At 38.4% G+C, this 20,242-nt stretch overlaps 1 protein-coding gene across 2 annotated transcripts in view; it reads right to left on the bottom strand.

Annotated features, from left to right (window-relative positions):
- The window catches only part of ablim3 (actin binding LIM protein family, member 3), a 337,989-nt gene that overhangs the window by 63,422 nt on the left and 254,325 nt on the right, over window positions 1–20,242 (bottom strand). For both annotated transcript variants that reach the window (XR_011963504.1, XM_072590972.1), the window contains exons 8-12: window positions 15,252–15,310; window positions 11,941–12,015; window positions 8,127–8,282; window positions 6,899–6,928; window positions 2,617–2,746 (exon numbers count right to left, since the gene is read on the bottom strand). Coding sequence is in view for 1 of the 2 variants with exons in the window: in XM_072590972.1 (XP_072447073.1) it covers window positions 2,617–2,746; window positions 6,899–6,928; window positions 8,127–8,282; window positions 11,941–12,015; window positions 15,252–15,310 (450 nt within the window). In the remaining variant the exon portion in view is untranslated. The remainder of the gene's footprint in view (window positions 1–2,616; window positions 2,747–6,898; window positions 6,929–8,126; window positions 8,283–11,940; window positions 12,016–15,251; window positions 15,311–20,242) is intronic.

Raw genomic sequence — 20,242 nt, 5'->3', positions numbered from 1 at the left:
TATGAATGTACATACAAACAAATAAAGCCATTTGGTTTCTTGAGCCTGCTTTGCCTTTTAATACATTTAGGGCTGATCTGATTGGAATCTCAAGTCCATATTCCTGTTATCCCCGATAATCTTTTACAACCTTGTTTACCAAGAATCATTCCAACTCTGCCTTAAAAATATTCGAAAATTCTGCTTTCATTGCCTTTTCAAGAGATTTCCAGAGACGCACAACACAAAAAAAATTGCTTTGTCTCTGCTTAAAGTGGGCAATTGTGTATTTTTAAACAATTTAAAGTTCTAGACTTCCCTGAGATGAAACATTCTCTACACATCTAACCTATCAAAGACTGTTCAAGATTTTGTATATTTCAATCAAGTCAACTCCTATTCTTCTAAACTCTCAGATAGAAGTCAACTACTGCCCAACCTTTCTTCTGAAAATAACTAGGTCTGATAAAAAATTGTCTGAACTGCTTTCAATGTATTTATATTCTTCCTCAAATAAGTTGTGTAATACCGCACACAGTACTTTATTGCCCTGTACTACTGAAACATATCCTCCCTATTTTTGTATTCAAATCCCCTTGCAATAAATGATAATATTCTACAAGCTTTCCTAATTACCTGCTATGCCTGCAAACTAACAGATGTGAGGACATTCAAGTCCCTCTGTATCTCAGTTCTGCAATCTTTCACCACTTAGATATTATACTTTGATCTTATTATTCCTGCCAAAATGGGTAATTGCACATTTTCTATATTGCATTCCATTGCTGGATCTTTGCCCACTCACCTAACCTATGTACATCTTATGTAATTAAGCCCAATGTTTCTTTATGTATACACTGTTAAAATCCGGTTTAAAGTTGAAATTGTTTGAATTTAAACTGTAGATTTCTGTTAACTGCTAACTGGAAACAAATTGAGATTTGGACAATTTATTTAAGAAGGATTATATTTGTGTTGGAGACAATTCAGAACAGGTTCACTTGGTTGATTCCTGGGATGAAGAGGTTAGCTTAGAGGACAACTTGAGAGGTCTTGGCATATATTCATTAAAGTTTAGAAGAATGAATGGAGATCTTCTTGAAAAATAAGATTCTGAGGGGGTTTCAGCGTAAATGATGAGGAAATCTTGGCACTTCAACACAATGGGGCTCTTATTTAAGATGGAGATGAGGAGGAGTTTCTTTTCTAGATGGTTGTTAAATAATTCTTGGAATTTACTACACAAGAGAGCAGTGCTGGACCACTAGACATATTAAAAGCTGAGCCAGACAGATTTTTGATCTAAAAGGTAGTCAAAGGTTATAGAGGCAAGCAAAGAAGTGGAGTTAAAGTCAGAATCAAATCAGCCATGATGTCATTAAGTGGTAGAGCAGGCTTGAGGAACCAAATGCCTACTCTTATTCCTTATGTTCTTATGATCCTGTTCTCAACTAATATCAAGCCATTCACATTTAAGCTAGTGTTGACTAGGAAGTTATCTGAAGCAGAATTTCTGTTTGATATTCCACTACTGTAAGTATTTGGAGACCAAGTGTAGTTCCTGTAATGCTGAGATGTGTTTTCACTGCACAGATTTGAGACTGATGCCAAGATCTTTCTGGTATGTAGTAAGTATTTTCTAAATAAACTTGGTGGCCATTTTGGTCATCACAGTGTCGATTTCCATTGGGAATTTATTTAGTTGGTGACTTGCTGTCTTGGAGGAAATAAATGTATTCTACAAAAGCTCTTTGGTAATTTATTCAAATATTTAAGTGTCCAATTCAATTAATATCTGATTTCTGTATGTTCAAATGTGACTTATTGCCATAGAAGGTGACATTTAATCCCAACTGTTACTTTCATACAAATTCTAAATGAATCGGAGTTTAACAAGTATGAACTAGCGAAAACACTTATGACAGTGTCTAAATGACTTCACTTGCTGAACAAGCACATTTTGAAGACAAACATAGTCAGCATTGATATGCCTGACTGGGTACTGTTTTATTTCTTGCTTGTAAGCAAGAAAAGGTAAAACCAAATGGTTTTATGAAATGAAATGCAAATGTGGTTCGTTGCTTTTTCTTTGAATATTTTTCAGTGCAGCCACTTTCTTTTATTTGTGACTAGTTTCAAAAAAATACAATTCATTCAATTTTTATGGGGCAAATTTTGTATTGGTTGAGCTATTCATCTTTGAGTGCCTTTTTAAAGCATAGTGCAATGTCACATTTTGAATGCAAATGATTTATTCATTTAGCTGAATATAACTTTGGGTAATGGAAATACTAATTGCCTGTCTGCATACATAATAATCAAAACATTCACCCTGAAACAACTTTCTATTCTACAAATTTTTTTCTGGCTGAAGGCTGAAATTACATGTTTCTCATTTTATGTCTTATAAGATGCTGAAACATTATTATGACATAACGTTTATATCTGGAAACACCCCAGTTGCTTATTGTTCAAATTTAAGTGATATTGCACTTTTTAGATCAATCAAGTGGTAGTTAATTCAAAACAGTTTATTTTTGTTGAGGTTTAATTTTTAAAAATTGAATGTTACTACTGATTGTTACACTCAAAAGGTTACTTACTAGGTAAATATTCTGCTGCAAGAAAATGCATTACCTGGTCTGTGGTAATGTTGAGGTGATCGAGGCATTGTGGGAGACATCCCCTGTCGACTATACGCAGGAGAGTCAATGTATCCAGGACTGGAAGATCTCCTCTGTCTTAAATCAATCCCATCGTACAAGTCCTACCATAAGACAGCATTTTTAGCATGATTTAAAGTTTCGGTACCAAGTTAGCAGTTAAGCACTCACTTCTACTAATAATAAACACAATAACTAAGGAAATGGACGTTGGATTGTCCAAAGAATGTTAGAATATGATTCTCAGAAATGTAGTTGACCCATTAATATGTAGCATTTAAGCAAGTCACACTGAGCACATTATGTGAATTGATTTTAGTGGCATGATTACCATTTGATCTGTAAAATCTATCAAGGTTTATAAGGATAAAAATACAATGATCTATACATTAGCAACATTTTCATTGTAGATCAGAATACTGCTCATAACCTATGTTTAACTGTAGCGGTATCGGAACTGAATAGATTGATGTTTAACACACTGGAACATTCTTTATAACTTAACCAAACTGATTTATAAGACATGCTCAGATTTTAAACCGGACAGAAATATAATGCAATTGTTTAGGAGTCTCACATCCTACTCTGATGTTTAAAGTAACATTGTTTGCACAAAAATGTCTTGCAGCATTACCTTATTGTAGCAGATTTAATAATACAACTTTATTGTCACAATAAAAGTTTGCTAATTTCAGGAGATATGTCAACATAATTTCTGTGGATGTCATGCTCTGCAATTTAAAGGTTTGATTGTATCTTAATATTATATTTGAACCTTGTAATTTACACAGTTGTACAGTCTCTCTGGAACTGAAACTGTCTGTAGTTTTAATTAGATTCAGTGCTAAGATGAGAGTGTCCATCTGAGACTCATGAATTTATTGTCAGCAGCCTAAAGGTGTTACCAAGCAAAAGGTGTTACCAAGCAAAAGGTGAAACCTTTTCACAGGAAAAAGGAGAAAACTGAAAGCACGTTTAGCTTTCCTACACCTTTCAACATTTAACATTAGCAGTGACGCTGGTCATGATGACCTATTCATTCACTCAGCCAAGAAATTTGCACTGCAGTAAAGGAAAAAAGTGGTGGACAATTTGCTTTAGAGAGGAAACAAATACATGAACTCAGACTACATAATATTGCCACAATAGGAGGTACATGCATTGTACTGAATGTACTATAGTAAAAGATTATCTACCTTGGCTTTTCACAAATATTTATTAGATTTGATCAGAGATCTAACAGATTGGTAAAGAGAAAATATCCCAGTTGTTATGTGGTATACCTAGAATTCATACATAATTTGAAAAAAAAACACTTATTTCAGGTACAGATTATACAATATTGATTGTTTTACTACTCTGGATTTTTGCGAACCTAAATAGGTATAGAAAATAACAATTATTGTAAACTTGTTCTGATTATAAGATAAGAGGAATAAAAGGATGATTAGGGTAGGAATCGGGCCAGTCAAAGACAGCAGTGGGAAGTTGAGTGTGGACCCTGTGGAGATCGGAGAGGTGCTAAATGAACATTTCTCATCGGTGTTCACTCAGGAAAAGGAGAACATTGTAGAGGAGAAGAATGAGGTAGGAGATATTAGACTAGAAAGGATTGAGGTTAGTTACGCACAGGTGTTATCAATTCTAGAAGGAGTGAAAGTAGACAAGTCCCCTGGGCTGGATGGGATTTATCAGAGGATTCTCTGGGACATTAGGGAGGAGACAGCAGAGCCTATGGCTTTGATATTTGAGTCGTCATTATCTATGGGTTTAGTACCTGAGGACTGGAGGATTGTGCCAGTGTTTGAGAAGGGCAGCAGAGATGACCCAGGTAATTATAGACCAGTGAGCCTTACTTCTGTTGTAGAAGAGGTTTTGGGAAGTATTATGAGATAAGATTTATCATCATCTAGCAAGCAATAATTTGATTTCAGATAGTCAACATGGTTTCGTTAAGGGCAGGTCGTGTCTCACAAACCTCATTGAGCTTTTTGAGAAGGTGACCAAACATGTATATGAGGGTAGGGCAGCTGACGTGGTATACTTGGACTTCAGTAAAGCCTTTGATAAGGTTCCACATGGTAGGCTGATGGAGAAAATGCAGAGGCATGGAATTGAGGGTGGATTAGAAACTGGCTTTCTGGAAGAAGGCAGCAAGTGGTGGTTGATGGAAAATATTCAGTCTGGAGTCCAGTTACTAGTGGTGTTCCACAAGGATCTGTTTTGGCACCTCTGCTGTTTGTCATTTTTATAAGTGACAAAGACTCCGGCTTAGGTGGATAGACTAGTAAATTTGCAGATGACACGAAAGTCGGTGGAGTAGTGGATAATTTGGAAGACTGTTACGGGTTGTGGGGGAATTTGGATAAACTGCAGAATTGGGCCGAGAGGTGGCAAATGGAGTTCAATGCATCTAAATGTGAGGTGATGCACTTTGGGAAGAATAACAGGAAGGCAGAGTACTTGGTCAATTAAAAGATTCTTGGTAGTGTGGATGTGCATAGGGATCTTGGAGTCCATGTGCATAGATCCCTGAAAGTTGCCACCCAGGTGGATAGTGCTGTTAAGAAGGCATATGGTGTGTTGGGTTTCATTGGTAGAGGGATTGAGTTCTGGAACCGCAATATCATGCTGCAACTATATAGAACGCTAGTGCGGCCACATTTGGAATATTGTGTACAGTTCTGGTCACCCCATTACAGAAAGGATATGGAAGCATTGGAAAAAGGTGCAGAGGAGATTTACCAGGATGTTGCCTGGTCTGGAGGGAAGGTCTTATGAGGAAAGGCTGAGAGACTTAGGTCTTTTCTCATTGGAAAGGCAGCGGCTAAGGGGGGATTCGATAGAGACATCGAAGATGATCAGAGGATTAGATAGGGTAGATAGAGAAAGACCTTTTCCTAGGATAATGTCAGCTTGTATGAGAATGCATAACTACAAATTGAGGGGTGATAGATTTAAAACTGATGTCAGGGGTAAGTTCTTTACACAGAGTGGTAAGGGGTGTCAACTCAGCCACATTAGGGAGATTTAAACAATCCTTAGATAAGCTCATGGATGATTTTGGGACAGTGTAGGGGAACGAGCTGAAAATAGTCCACAGATCGGCGCAATGCTGAGGGCCAAAAGACCTCTTCTGTGCTGTACTGTTCTATGTTCTCTGTTCATAATTATGTAAAAATATCAATTAAAATTTATTAATAATTTGGAGGGAGTGGGTAGTGTGCTGGAGGACAGGGTGAATAAATATTTGTAGTATTCATTAATTCATTTTTGTTGAAACTATCACAATTTATAACAAAAAAACCTTACAATTCCTCAGCAATGTCTCTCTAAAGGTGATGTCCCTAGGCTAGAAACCACTGCAGGCATTCACTGCACTAGTTGTTTTGCTGTATAAAGTCTTTGTGATTCCAGACTAAAAGCTCATCATCATTGGCAAAAATAACTGAAAAGCTGCCAGGTGTTGGGAAGATTTCTGAATTACTGAGCTAATTCTCTACCAGAAATACTTAACCTGAAGCACACTGCACTTTGTGAACAAAAGCGTAATTGCCAATTTATCCAATTCAGTTATTTAGTCCACCTTGTTTGAATCCAAAACAATTTAAGAGTGTTTCAGCTGAAAACCTTTTTCTATTAAGAAAAACATTGCCTTTAGTTGCTTCTGCTTTAAAAATAGTGTTGTTTAATTCAGCTTTGATAATACGTGTTCTTTATGTATTAAATATAATTAGTGTTTTTTTTTGAAAATGAAGAGATCTGATACACATTGGTGCAGCTTTTGTTCGAATTGAGCATTAATGAAAGCTCTCTCTTGATAGAAAGCCTTTGACTTGATGCAGACATTACACCCATGTACGAACGGCAAGGTAAGAGTTCCCAAGTACCAACATCTGCTGCACTGGGTAAGCAGAATCCTCATTGAACCAAACCCATTACTTGCAATCAAATTTAAGCCTCAAAAGTACATTCTAAACACATGCAAGTTTTTAACATTTTTAGGTTTATAATTAAGTGCTTTGGAGGTAGATTGCAAAAAGATTAAATAATGATTCAAATTGAAGTACAGAAAACAATTCTGCTGAATTGCAAAACATTTGTATTAATATTTTGATAGAATGTAGATTTTCAGGGTCTGTTTAAGGGAAAGGAGTAAAGTTTGGTCTGAGCAAGGACTACTACCACACATAAGTATCAATAGCTTTATACTAAAGAAACTGTAATACTACAATAAACAAAACGATCAGAATTACCTGCGAGTATGGTGACAGCATCCCGAGTGACTATAACAAGTGAACAACAAGTGATGACATTTAGTACAAACATGTTAAAAATGTTTCACACATTATTGTAGTCAAGGACAAACTGTACAGTATAACAAATTGTAAAATGAATGGTTAGAGGTTTCCCTCCATTGCAACAGTCAAAAGAAAAATTTAGGTGCATTTTTTTCCCACAATTTATTAATGAATCATGTATTCACACATTGACATTCAAAGTAATTAAAATGTGCCAAATTTCATATACAGATACTATTTTTAACTTGCTGTAAATTAGTAGATTGTTCAAGTAACAAAAGCCATTTGTCAGCTTCTTGAAAGTATAGGTAGAATTTAGTCTGTGGGAGTGGGTTTCAAGGTCGGGGAGGTGCATAGAATTATCTCATTGAAAAGTCAGATTAGACAATACTTTCTGTCTATAGGTCAAATGAGGACAGCACCACTCAAGTCTTTTCCTACTGCTCCAGGCTTTTGACCTCTGGTGGGCACATTTTCTGCGTTTTTAGGAAACTGTCCAATAACAACAGCCAGCCCTTTTCTGGGTTAAGGGGAGGCCCTCTTGATTGAATATCCTGTGGCTCATAGAGGGTTGCATGGTGGTAAAGGCCACCCTATAGGAGCAGTCCCGCCTACTCTCACCATTGACAACCACTGAAATTATCATTTTATTCCCCACATAAAAAAAAGTGTCAACTTGTACATCTTCTAAAACCCCTATTTTCTGAGGCACTTTCAATGTTATGCAAGTCATTAAGTGCAATTAATAGATAGACATCATGAAAACAGTTTAGTGAAGAGCTGTTAAGTGACATTTATATGCCTTGCAAATTCTATAAAACGAGATCAAATTAGAAATATAATTTCAAATTAAAATGTATGTATAGAATATCATTTAATACTTATCATTTCAAAAAAAAATTGCTGCCGACATGCAAATTGACAAATCTTTTTCTTTCAGATTCCAAGATGTTGCACAGAAAAACATTCTTTAAATACAGGTTCTAAAGAATACAATGTGTTGGCAGAATGAGAGAAATTAGTCTTACTACTGTCACTTCCCACTGTTAGCATTTCAAAACAAACATTATGGAACACCATGGAAACAAATCTTCTACCCAATGTTGTTTCATGTTTGTATGAAATAAATGTTGGGTGGAATAAACAATCCATGGAATAAAAATCATGCTCAGTTACACAGTACCTCCCCAAAACTATGTCTCTCAAGTCTGTCTTCTGATGCGGATCTGAAATATGGCTCGTAGGAAACCAGATCAGGACGCTGAATATCATAGATAGTTTTAACTTTGGGAAGAGCAGCCAGATCCCTATAGTCAAGTATTTCATTATCCACTTTTGCCTGAGATATAGATAGTTGGAAGAGAATAGAGGAAATCAGAAGAAAGTGTTAGACACAGAAATTCATGATAGAAGAAAACAGTTGTCATTAGCTTCTGATTTTAAAGACAATAGTTCCTTAAACAGTAATATTCAGACATAGTTAAGCCTATGCATAAATAGCATAGTTTCTGCGATTACAGAATAGGAAGATCAGAGAAATGTTGTAGTGAAAGTGTGCTGCAGGACAGTACTGTTTTAAATTGAAGAAATCAATGTACCAAGTAATAATTCCTTTTAAAGAACAGACATTTAAAACTAATGGTATCTTTTCCATTCTGAGGGAAATTCATTCAACAAGTGACTTCAATAGCAAATAAATTTCAGAAAATTATCCAAAGCAGCATTAAATCCCACATAATGAAAATTAAATTTGACATTTTCAGCCTCTATGTATAATGGTGCTCTTCACACATATTATAAAGAATAGAGTTAAAAATCACAACACCAGGTCATAGACCAACAGGTTTATTTAGAAGCACTAGCTTTCATTTAAACCTGTTGGGCTATAATCTGGTGTTGTGATTTTTAACTTTGTAAACCCCAGTCCAACACCAGCACCTCCAAATTATAAGGAGCAGAGTTTTCATCTCTGTCTAGAGCTCCTTTCAATGGTGACGTTAAAAGAGGAGACTTACAACTTCTGATTTCAGCTTAGTAAGGAAGCCTATAGCTACAGGCCACAATCTCAGTTTTGAGGGCTATCACTCACCCTTGGAGTACAGCAGTGGATAAAATAATTTTGGAAACAATTCAATGAGTGCAAAGTGTGCTGGTGAGATCACTTATAGATGATTTTGAATGCAGCAGGCTCAGTGCTTAGGAGACAGTGAGGTCTGCAGATCAGAGTTGACTGTGTTGCTGGAAAAGTACAACAGGTCAGACAGCATCTGAGGAGCAGGAAAATCAACATTTTAGGTTGGGGGTGGAGAGACAAATGGGAAGGGGCTGGGGCTGGGGAAAAGGTAACTGAGAGTGCAGTAGGTGGATGGAGGTAGGGGTAAAGGTAATAGGTTGGAGAGGAGGGTGGAGCAGATAGGTGGAAGGAAGATTGACAGGTGGGTCAGGTGATGAGGGCAGTGCTGAACTGGAAGGTTGGAACTGGGGGAAGGTGGAGAGAGGGAAAAATGAGGAAACTCGTTAAGTCCTCATTGATGTCCTGGGGTTGAAGGGTCCTGAGGTGAAAGATAAGGCGTTCTTCCTCCAGGCATCTGGTGATGAGGGAGTGGAGATGGAGAAGGCCCAGGACCTGCATGTCCTCAGCAGAGTGGGAGGGGGTGTTGAAATGTTCAGCCACGGGGTGGTGGGGTTGATTGGTGTGGGTGTCCCGGAGATGTTCTCTAAAGCGTTTTGTGAGAAGGTGTCCAATCTCCCCAATCTAGAGGAGACCGCATCGGGAGCAATAGATACAATAAATGACGTGTGGAATACAGGCTCAGTGCGTACTCCACTTGGCACTGGCAAATGTCTAAATGGATCCTAAATAGGCCTCCAAATCACTAATGTATCGTTTTGGTTAGTTCTTACTAACTTCTGCAAAATCATCCATGGTTACGTGTGTTTCAAGCATCTTTTGGATGTGAGATATGGCCAAGTAAAATTGATGGTATTTCCTTTGAAATAAAAGCAGGATGAAATGAGCCCCAATGTATTTTCCCCTTGGCTTTGAAATGGTAAATGTGCTTGTATATTAGCAGCGAGTTAATAGTCAAATTAACATCCTTAATGAGGGTGAATTAATATCCCAATGATATCCCAAGTAATATTTGTTCTGACTCCTCAGGATCCATTTCTTAATACCTATGGTAATGATTCAGCTATAGCAAAGTTTCAAAGCACCAGTGGGAAGGTAAGGTCACCTTGTTGATAAGTGTCACTGGCACATATTGATGTCCACAATGCTATTTACAATCGCACTGGATGTGAAAATTATGCAATATAGTATCAGTTTATAATCCAGTGGTCTTGTTGTGAGTTTCCAAATGCTTTGTCAATTCCTGAATGAAATCTACATTTTAAGTCATTTTGCCTTGGGGGTATTTTTTCAGGACACATCTTACGAGTATAATTTTGCCTGTGGCCTGTTCTACAACTGTAACATTCTATGAATAAATCTCACAGGCTTTCACAAGTATTCAGGGCTGTTTCATCTAGAATGTGCAGGATTAGGAGAGCAGAGGTCATTCCCAGAATAGGGTGGGCAGTCAATGACCTCCTCAAGTAGTTTGAAAGTAATTTATGGATCTCATATCTGCAATATCTCTTAGCAACCAATTTTGGAAGTTAGACATTGAGTTTATTTTTAAAATTTTATTCTGCTGCAGGCACGTTTGTGACAGCTTGAATTGATTATCTTTCTAAAGCTTCTCGATCTGCTGGAACGAGTAGGAGCTATTATTAACATGGTGAGCTTGTCCAGAGAGAGGCTAGAAAACAGTGACAGCAATTAAAAAGGTAAGACAGAAGGAACGTTACTTCTGTTTTATTAACAGCATTAATACCAGGTGGGAGAGAAGTTCTGTTCAAAATGAATATGGTTGCAGACTAACCACAGAATCTGATTTTTTTTTAAATTTAGTTTTAAATTGGGCATAATTTGAATTTTCTAAGTAGTTAACTTGCCCAATGGTTTTTGGGTAGTAAAGCTTTCATTAATATACGCTTGGGATTGAAATTCCCTCCTGGTTCTGGAACTCAGAGTTGGACAATTCTGAAGGGTGAAGTCGCAGGTAGATATGAGAGTTTTGCCAACTACCTCCAGAATGAGTTCAGAAGCTGTCTGGTAGAGAACCAGGCTGGGTGAAAAGATTATGGACATACTCGTATTTTGTGTCAGCTATCACTGTGACGCTAGATTGTGAAATCATCAATCCTATGATGATAATTTAAGGCTTATGCCAACAGACAGAATAAAATAGCAAAACTTCTTTTAACACGATAGGTAAGTGTTTAAGATGTTTAAAATGCTTTGACACCTCAACAATTCCCTTTGACAGCTTCAATAAAAAAAAACTTCATATATTCGTGCCCATTTTAACAATCTCAAAGGGCACCTGATTTCTCCTACAGATGTCATATAACTATATCCAAAGGCTAATGTATCTTCCCAAAGTGCAAATCTACCATTCTAAAGAACTCCAGTAAATTTTGACTTTCTCCTATATGATCTAAAGTGTGCAAATTGTATTTTGTTCATTTCACTCGTGAAAATCAAATTGGATTTAAGACAGTTTAGGTTTTATATGTGCTGCTTTCTCCCACAGCTATGATGTGGAAAGTGTGGTTCCCTTTGCAAACGTTCCCTTATCCTCCCTCTCTTACATAGGGGGCAGGCCTTCCAGATTGGGGTTCTGGTGCTGGTGTTGCTTAGACATAGATGAAAAGACTATGCAAAAATTCAGACCTTGGTGTCTATGTAGTACATTCAGTTGCATATAAACAGAGAACAGGATGCTCCATTTTCCAGGCAGACAAAGAACTGCTATCAATGTACGACAAGAACTTCTACCTTGTTTTAGTGAGCTTGCTTGGAAAAGTAAAGATCAATTTTAAGTGTATTGGTACCTCTGTTGGATTTTGTTCTTGGTTTGACTCCTTCCCAGACTGCTGAAGGTACTTACACATATGACCCGGTTTGGTGATCCTGAAATGCTAGATCCAGGAGGAGAGATGGAAGTTTCAGAGGTACGCCTGTGCTGTAAAAAGTAGTGAGAATATGATTATGATTCACCTTTATGTATATTCCTGCAGCTAAGAGATTCCACACACTGCCATGGGTTAAAATCTTACAGCCTTTAGTGGATTGTCAATCAACCTCTTATCTGAATAATTCTCATAGTCAACAATATATAGGAGTATGTGCCAATGCTACATAGAATTAGCTGCACGTTGTGAGAACAAATTGATCACTACAAAAGATCTAACTGTTTATACATCCCCTGCAGGTTTATCCAATGTGCTACATACTGTCATCATTCATTATCAGTTAGAATTTTAAAATTATGTACAGTTATTATATATTTTCCCAGTTGCCCATTGTTACTATTTCCCTCCCTGCAGTCTCTTGTTCTGGCTTCTGAACTGATCTTTTTTGGCTTTGTCATTCTTCTTGTACTTCATTTCCTTTTATTTTAACGAAAGCCTCTTAACTTGACAAACATTCAATTTGTAGATTTTTTGATGTAAGCCAATTAACGCATAAGCTTGGTGCAAATGAAGTGTTACTGTCCTGCAAGTGAAGATGTGTAACATGATTGAATAATCATGTCTCCCAAATGTCTGGAAGGAAGAAATTCACATTACGCTGTAAATATAACTTCAGCTGTAGGCATGTTTTATTTTGTTGTGATTTGGAGATGCTGGTGTTGGATTCGGGTGTACAAAGTTAAAATCACAACACCAGGTTATAGTCCAACCGGTTTAATTGGAAGCACTAGCTTTCAGAGCGACGCTCCAGGTGCTCCAAAAGCTAGTGCTTCTAATTAAACCTGCTGGACTATAACATGGTGTTGTGTTATTTTTTAAACTTTGTACTTTGTTGGTTTTTGTAAAAATTGGGGAGGGATTATTCTGGGAGGGGGTTTGTCAGTTCAGTTGTTTGCAATATACCATGATGCTAATGACACAGGTTCAACTCCCACATCAGCTGAGATTTCTATGAAGGTCCAACCCTCTCATCTTCATCCCTGACTTAAGGGTGGTGGTCTCAGGTTGAACTCACCACCAGTGATCTCTCTTTCTGTCTCTCTTTCTGTCTCTCTAGCAAGCAGTCTTTAGTCTTCTCAGACTATGGTTCCTTCACTTATTCTGGCTCTCTGCCCTTTGTGCATTCAGAATTTTCAGTCCACTCCACTGAGGAACGGGTATAGAATATACTAACCCAAAACATATAATACAGGAATTCTTGCATTTGGATCTTAACCAATGCTGGATTCTGGAGATCACTTGGAAAACCCAGGGAAATTTGCTCAATTGCTATCAAAGTTTCTAAAAAGCTAACCAATTACTTTCCCTAAAACCTATCAACTGGATACCAACGTGCTCAAGTAAAAAAGTGAATGCCCGAGATGATTCATGATGACATGGTAACCTCCATGTGTATCAAACTCTATGAATAGGGGTTATGTAGCAAAATCAGGAATGCAACTAATGAGCAATTGTCTGCTCCTCTACAACTTATTTCTGCCCCTGAAAGGCTTCAGAGGGACATTTTGGGATTGTTGTTTTAACAATGGAGTTTGTTTCTCAAAGTGAGGTTTACTTCTGTTTAACAATAAATTTTGGGAACAAAAAACTTTGCAGGAGCAGTAACAAGATTTATTTTTCCCTGAAACCTGTTAATCTGGTGGCAAATCTAGAAAATATGTAAATGAGTGTCAACTCTAGCAGGTATCAAGCCCTTTTGCATCTCAATTATGTTGACATTTCAGAGTGTGAATAATTCCCTCAGATGATTGGTTAGGCTACTCTTCTGAAATAACTGCTATCTAAATCTGCCTGTCATACTTTCAGCAGTCAATTAGTAATACCATAAAGAATTTATAAGACAAGGGTTGAACACAAAGCCAGTGTAAACTGTAAATACATATTTATAGCACATTAACATGTTAGAGCCCAAAACTTTGCTGGTGCTGGAAAAGCACAGCTGGTCAGACAGCATGTGAGGGGCAGGACAGTTGACATTTGAAGCATAAGCTAGTGAAGAGCTTATGCTTGAAACGTCGACTCTCCTGCTCCTTGGATGCTGACTGGCTGGCTGTGCTTTTCCAGCACTACACTTCTTGACTCTGATCTCCAGTATCTGCAGTCCTCACTTTCTCTTTCTTCTACCAGCTTTTAGACCCAAATAGCTGGAAAAAACACCTTTTAATTACAAACTTCAGCTCTCTCCTCCTGGATGCAGGCAGCCTCACCTTATCTTGTCCCACTTTCCATAAAATGCTTAAAATCTGCCTACTTTCATCTCTATAATACCACTCATCTCAATCACTGTCACAACTGATCAGCTGCTGAAACTCTTATCTAGGAGTTTGTCACTTCTTCAGGGTCACTGGAACCAAAATGTTAATTCTGCTTTCTCTCTACAGATACTGCCAGGCTTGCTGAGTTTTTCCAGCAATGTGTTTTTGTTTGATTTCTAACATCTGCAGTTCTTTCAGATTTTTGTTTAGTTTTTAGACCAGTGTGATCTGCACATGCTCAGTAGGCAATATTAGATTATTGGTACAGTTCACCCTTTACACTACAATATTATTCCCAGGAGAATTAAAACAAGATGATCAAATTTTCCTTGGGCAGGAGATTGAAATGGAAAACAATTTTTGGGTTTTTTAAAGCACAGTTGCATTCAGTTAATTTAGGACCTTACAGTAAAGCACTTTAATTGTTGAAACTGAGTTAGCATGTTATACTCCTGGGGCAGCACAGTAGCTCAGTGGTTAGCACTGCTGCCTCTCAGTACCAGGGACCCAGTTTCAATTCCCGCCTCAGGCAACTGTCTATATGGAGTTTGCACATTCTCCACGTGTCTGCATGGGTTTCTCTGCATGGGTTTCCTCTGGGTGCTCCGGTTTCTTCACACATTCCAAAAGATGTGCAGGCCAGGTGAATTGGCCATGCTAAATTGCCCAGAGTATCAGGGGTAAATGCTGGGGAAGAGTCTGGATGGATTACTCTTCAGAGGATCGGTGCGGACTTGTTGGGTCGAAGGGTCTGTTTCCACACTGTAGAGAATCTAACCTAATCAAATCATCAGTGACAGTATGGATTGAACAAGAAATGTTTCTGTCATGTGACCATTGAAAGAGCTATTATGAGTTAAGTTAATTTTCAACACCTTTTGTGCACATATCAAACCAACCTAGGAAATACGTGCAAATAATATTGACTTGATTATTCATATTAACAGGTAGTTTTTTTGTGTTATACACACCCGAAGCTTCTTTTCCATTCTAGCAGACTGCTTACAAAGTGGATGCCACACTTCACAGCCTAAAATAGACAGAAGAAAAACAAATCATTTCAAATGTATGGGACTATTGAAATGAGAAATTCATCTTTGTCACCAAGTGTTGTCATAGCAATTCAACATTAAACAAATGGTGAGTATCTGCCAGTTGAAGAACACAGGTAAATAGGAGAAACACCCTTGTTTTTTTGGAGAGCAAGAGTTGTTCAGACTTGCATCAATATTTTTCCACTGAAGTATAAATTTAATGCACTTTTAGAAACCAATTGCAGGACACAAGTCATGTTAAAACATATCCAGAAATTGCAAATATTTTCTACACATTCAGATTATGTGATCAGTTGGAACTTGGAAGATACTTTGTTTGACAAAAACAAAACCGTATGCCAATGTATTTAGAGAGTTCAAGATTGGAGCCTCACCAGGAGAGTGCTCTAATAATCAAGACCAGAAGTGACAAACTCATGGCTGAAAGTTTCAGCAGCTGAGTTGTGGCAAGGCTTGGAATAAGTGATGTTAGAGATAAAAGTAGGCAGATTTATTAATGGAGTGCCACTGGGCATTTTACAGAAAAAGTGTGACAAGATATGGAGAGGCTGCCTGCATCCAGGAGGGGAGAGCTGACATTTGCAATTAAACAATTCATTTCATGTTGCAATGAGTGAGCCCCTGCCACATGGGGAGGCCACTCGATCAATGGACACAGTCTCTGCTACAAACAACAGGCACAAGGCATCAGCAGCCAAACTAGGAGTTATGGGCAGCGAGGGTAGCAATCATGACCCCAAGAAGCTTTCCAGAAGACTGCACTCTCACACCCCAGGACTTTTATTTTGTTTTAGCTTAACTTTTTGAAGGCTCCACATCTCCTGCATTCCTCAGCACTGCTGACGCTTCCAAACTGCCGGAAGTGTGATTGGACTGGTAACAGCAGGAGCCCATCCACCAATTTAATTGGATGGTGGACCACAGCTGAGTAATGAGGCTGTGACCTGGAGTAAAGTTTCTGAGCAAGCCCTTTGGCCAGCAAATGCAGGCTTGTGATTAACGTTTTAGTGTAATTAGAGAGTCCTGATACCCCTCATGAAAATTCAATTAGTAGTTTAGTTCTTCTCAATTGAGAAAATATTTTCAGATTTACTACTGAAAAAGATTAGTAATATGCTCAGCAGAAGAGAATGGAGACAACACTGATTGAAACTCTCTTATCTGCCCATGATACTGTTAAAAAGAAACAAACAACTGAACCAAATCAGCTTTTCTACCTCTATATTCACAACAGGAAAATTAAAACCTTTAAAGACTCAAAATTAACCCCAATAGTTCCAAACTAGAATTTTAAATAACCGATCCCATACTGCAAATAATCAATTCTCAACACTGGTTTATATCTTAGACAAAAGATTTAGCAATTTATTAACAATACAGTATCCATAGCAGAGTAAAAATTAAATGACAAAGTAATCGAATTGGTTCGCGCTATAAACAAAAAAAAATAAAAACTTTTGTTTTCAGCTGTTTTCATCCTAAACATGGACAAACAAACTAAATGCTGCTAAGGGATAAATAAAATAACATAACTGGCCAGATTACTTCAGAAGTTTTCACAATGCATTGTTCCAGAGACATAAATGATGAGTTCTCAGTTGATTTTCTGAGCATGTCGATCAGGGTCATCTTTATAGTTCACTCAGATAAAGGCAGTGATACTTATAACTTTGTTTTCTATTCTGAGCTTCCAAGAGCTGTTGCTGGGAGGTTAGGCAGGGGGTTTTCAAATCTTCATGCTGTCCCATCAACAGCCAGATTCCTTTTTCACAAGAACAGTCCAAAGCCCAATTCAACTTCTGGGCACTTTCTGACAGATGGATTATCTCCAAGAAATCTTAGTTACCATTCAACTGCTCGAGTCTTTTCTAGACTTGCTGGAACCAATTCTCAGTTATTAACCTGGTTAGTAGCCATCTTCTGCTATGTGTTTAAATGTAACACTCTTCCCCATTGATAAAGCATCTGTAGAAGCATTTGATCAGTAACCAAGCTGCAATTAGCTTCCAGGCTACACCTCATGAATAAACAAAAAGGTTTTTGGCTTGTGTTTCTTTTAACCCAAACTGCTACCCACAGTCCAAATGTCATCTTTAGCTCACAGTTCCAAACCAACATTGATAAAAGATTAAAAATGGAAATTATGAAAAATTCATAGAAGTTCTCACAATATTTATATTTTGATTACCACTAGCTTTTCTATTTTGACATTGTATGCTTATTTATTTAGCTTTTTTCCAGCCATCTTCAGTTCTTCAACAGTGCATAAATGTTAACGTCAGGAACTGGTCTGATCACAACTCCTTGATATAAGTAGTTATACAGTGAATTTATCCTGAATGTTGAAGCTGAGCTCGCTGGCTGCCTGCCGTGAGGGTCTCCTCACTTTTGAAACTAGGTCTCACTTGGAATCTGGCCTTATTGAGCCAACCTGTCATTTATCAAACTGCCACAATATCAGGCAGCCCTGTCACCCTCTGGGCAAGGGCAAAGTATTTTCCAAAGGCAAAGCACGCTCTAAATTAGAGAGTGGGGAATCAGAGTGTCAGTGAAAGACACTAGGATCATGAAGCACTGCCATTCCTTCCATCTTTCCAAAGATCAAGTGAAGTTTGACGGTGGGATCCTTAGGTCAGACAGATATATGCACACCAAATGGTTGCCTAGCACAGTCCAAAAATAGAAATCACTTTTGGAAGAACAGCACAGCAGAAGGATTAGTTTTTTTAACTCCCATCTCAGGATCCGTGATTATGTGATCAGTATTTGTGGTGATAAAGCAGTAACCCCATTTTCCAATCGTAAACACTGAATTTCTACTTAACATGGGATCTATTCATTAACCCTGAGATCATTAGAATTACTTCACACTTAGACTTTCCTTTCTTTACATTGTAATAGCTACAAATTTCCACTGGAGTCTGATTTTATGGATAATTCCATTAGCTCACACTTAAAATTACAACACTTCCTTGGGAATATTCAGTTGCAGTGACAAAGGATTTGTGGCCTAAACTCTTCATTTTCTGCTACCTCCAGAGGCAGCAATTATTCTGTCATCTTGTTTTCATTTTTCTTCAAATGAAAAAGGTGTTGTGGACTTGGCCTGTTATTACATCCCAATTAGTCTCACTCCTGTGGTTATAGTGTAGGAGAGTGGAATAAATTGCACAGCTTTTCAGAGGCAGCACAGTCATGATAGATTGAAAACTGCCTCATATGCTGTGTGAGTTTACAACTCCATGAAGTGTCTGAAAAATACTCCAATGACTTCACATGTCATAGAATAAAGTAAATTCCTGTAGATATATTTGGAAAAGATATTCTTTTTTATTTTTAAGCTTCCTAAGGTATTACACTCAAAATTATGGATCGATTAATTGCTTTCAATATTGATTCAGCAGCAACTATTAACAAAAGCAGAGTGCTTGGTTTTCTCTGGACCTTGTGAATGATCACAATTGAACTTAAAGCTTTCTTCTAGCAACACGTTTGCAACATCTTGGCAATGCATTACTTTACCCATATAAGTGGAGCCACTGAATGTGGTGTTAGATTCTCATTCTAAGAATAAATGCGTAATGAGGCAGACTTTATTAGAGATCTGAAAGTGAAGGAATCCCTAGAGGGCAGTGACCATTGTATGTTCAAATTCACCTGCAGTTTGAGAGAGAGAAGCTGGAGTTAGATGTAATGGAGAGAGTTGAGTAAAGATAACTCTAAACATACAAGGGAGGAAATGGCCCGATTAGAAGGAAAGATTAGCAGGGGAGTTAGTGGAGCTGCAATGGTAGGCATTTCTAGGGGTAATTCAGGAGGTACAATAGAAATTCATCAAGGAAGAATCATATCAAGGGGAAGATGAAGCAACTGAAACAGCTGCATATAGAGGCCAGTATCCCATCACCAAGTCATCCTTCATGTACATAGGGTCTGCCTTTGAGCTGGCTGGTCAGGACCCAACCTGGAGACCCATTGAAGCTCCTGTTTTTATTCAACATTTACAAAACATTAAAAACAAACAGTTTACAAAAAAGTTAACATTTACAGCTATATGCGAGAGACAGCAATTTTACAAAGAAGAGCAGCAAAACCAGGCCCAAACCATACCATTCAACCAATTTACAGGGAAAGGAGGACAAACCCCAAATCCCTGTTTAAAGCAGGGCAAGGCAGCAACAGTGACATTTGTTGCTAAAGACAATCCAGTTATATAAAAACAGTGCATACAATACAGACCCAGCAAGCCTGCATCCCTCCCACCTTCCAGCCACTTTAAGGCAGACCACCCCATGCCCCTTCCAGTTCTGTCCACCCTGACATACCTTTCAAACCACCTCTAGGATAGCCCACCCTGGTGCCCACCTGGGGTGACAGTGCTGAGGACAGCCTACCACCTTCCAGCTGTCTGCCCCTACATGCCCCCCTCATCCACCCCGATGTGGGATCTGGTCCCCAGACTACCCTGACACCATATGGCCACCTCTAGGCCAGCCTGTCCCCTCCCCCAGGGAAGGCAGCATGCAGGGCAGCCCACAAGCCTTCTAGATCTCAGCCTGCCCCCACACACCTTCTGGCCCTCGGCTGTTCTGACACCTTCTGATCACCTTTAGGACAGCCCGTCCTGATGACCCCTTCTCAGGAAGACAGTGCTCAGCACAGCCTACCCACCTCCTGACTCTTGGGGTGACCTATCCACCCTTTAGCTTTCTGGACAGCCTACCAACCTTCAGGTTCACAGGATGGCCTACCCACCCTCTGGCTCTTGGTTACAGCTTTCAGGATGTCCCATGAGCCTCCCAGACCCAGGGGCATAAGACAGTGCAGGTGACAACCCCAACAAGCCACGTGACAGTTTGACATCAACTAACAGTCCTTTCTGGTACATGGAGTCCATTAACAGTTTT

This window comes from Chiloscyllium punctatum, chromosome 20 (genome assembly GCF_047496795.1).
Source record: "Chiloscyllium punctatum isolate Juve2018m chromosome 20, sChiPun1.3, whole genome shotgun sequence".
Classification (NCBI taxonomy): Eukaryota; Metazoa; Chordata; class Chondrichthyes; order Orectolobiformes; family Hemiscylliidae; genus Chiloscyllium; species Chiloscyllium punctatum.
The sequence above is the reverse complement of the archived record's forward strand: the minus strand, read 5'-3'. Positions and strand labels throughout refer to the sequence as shown.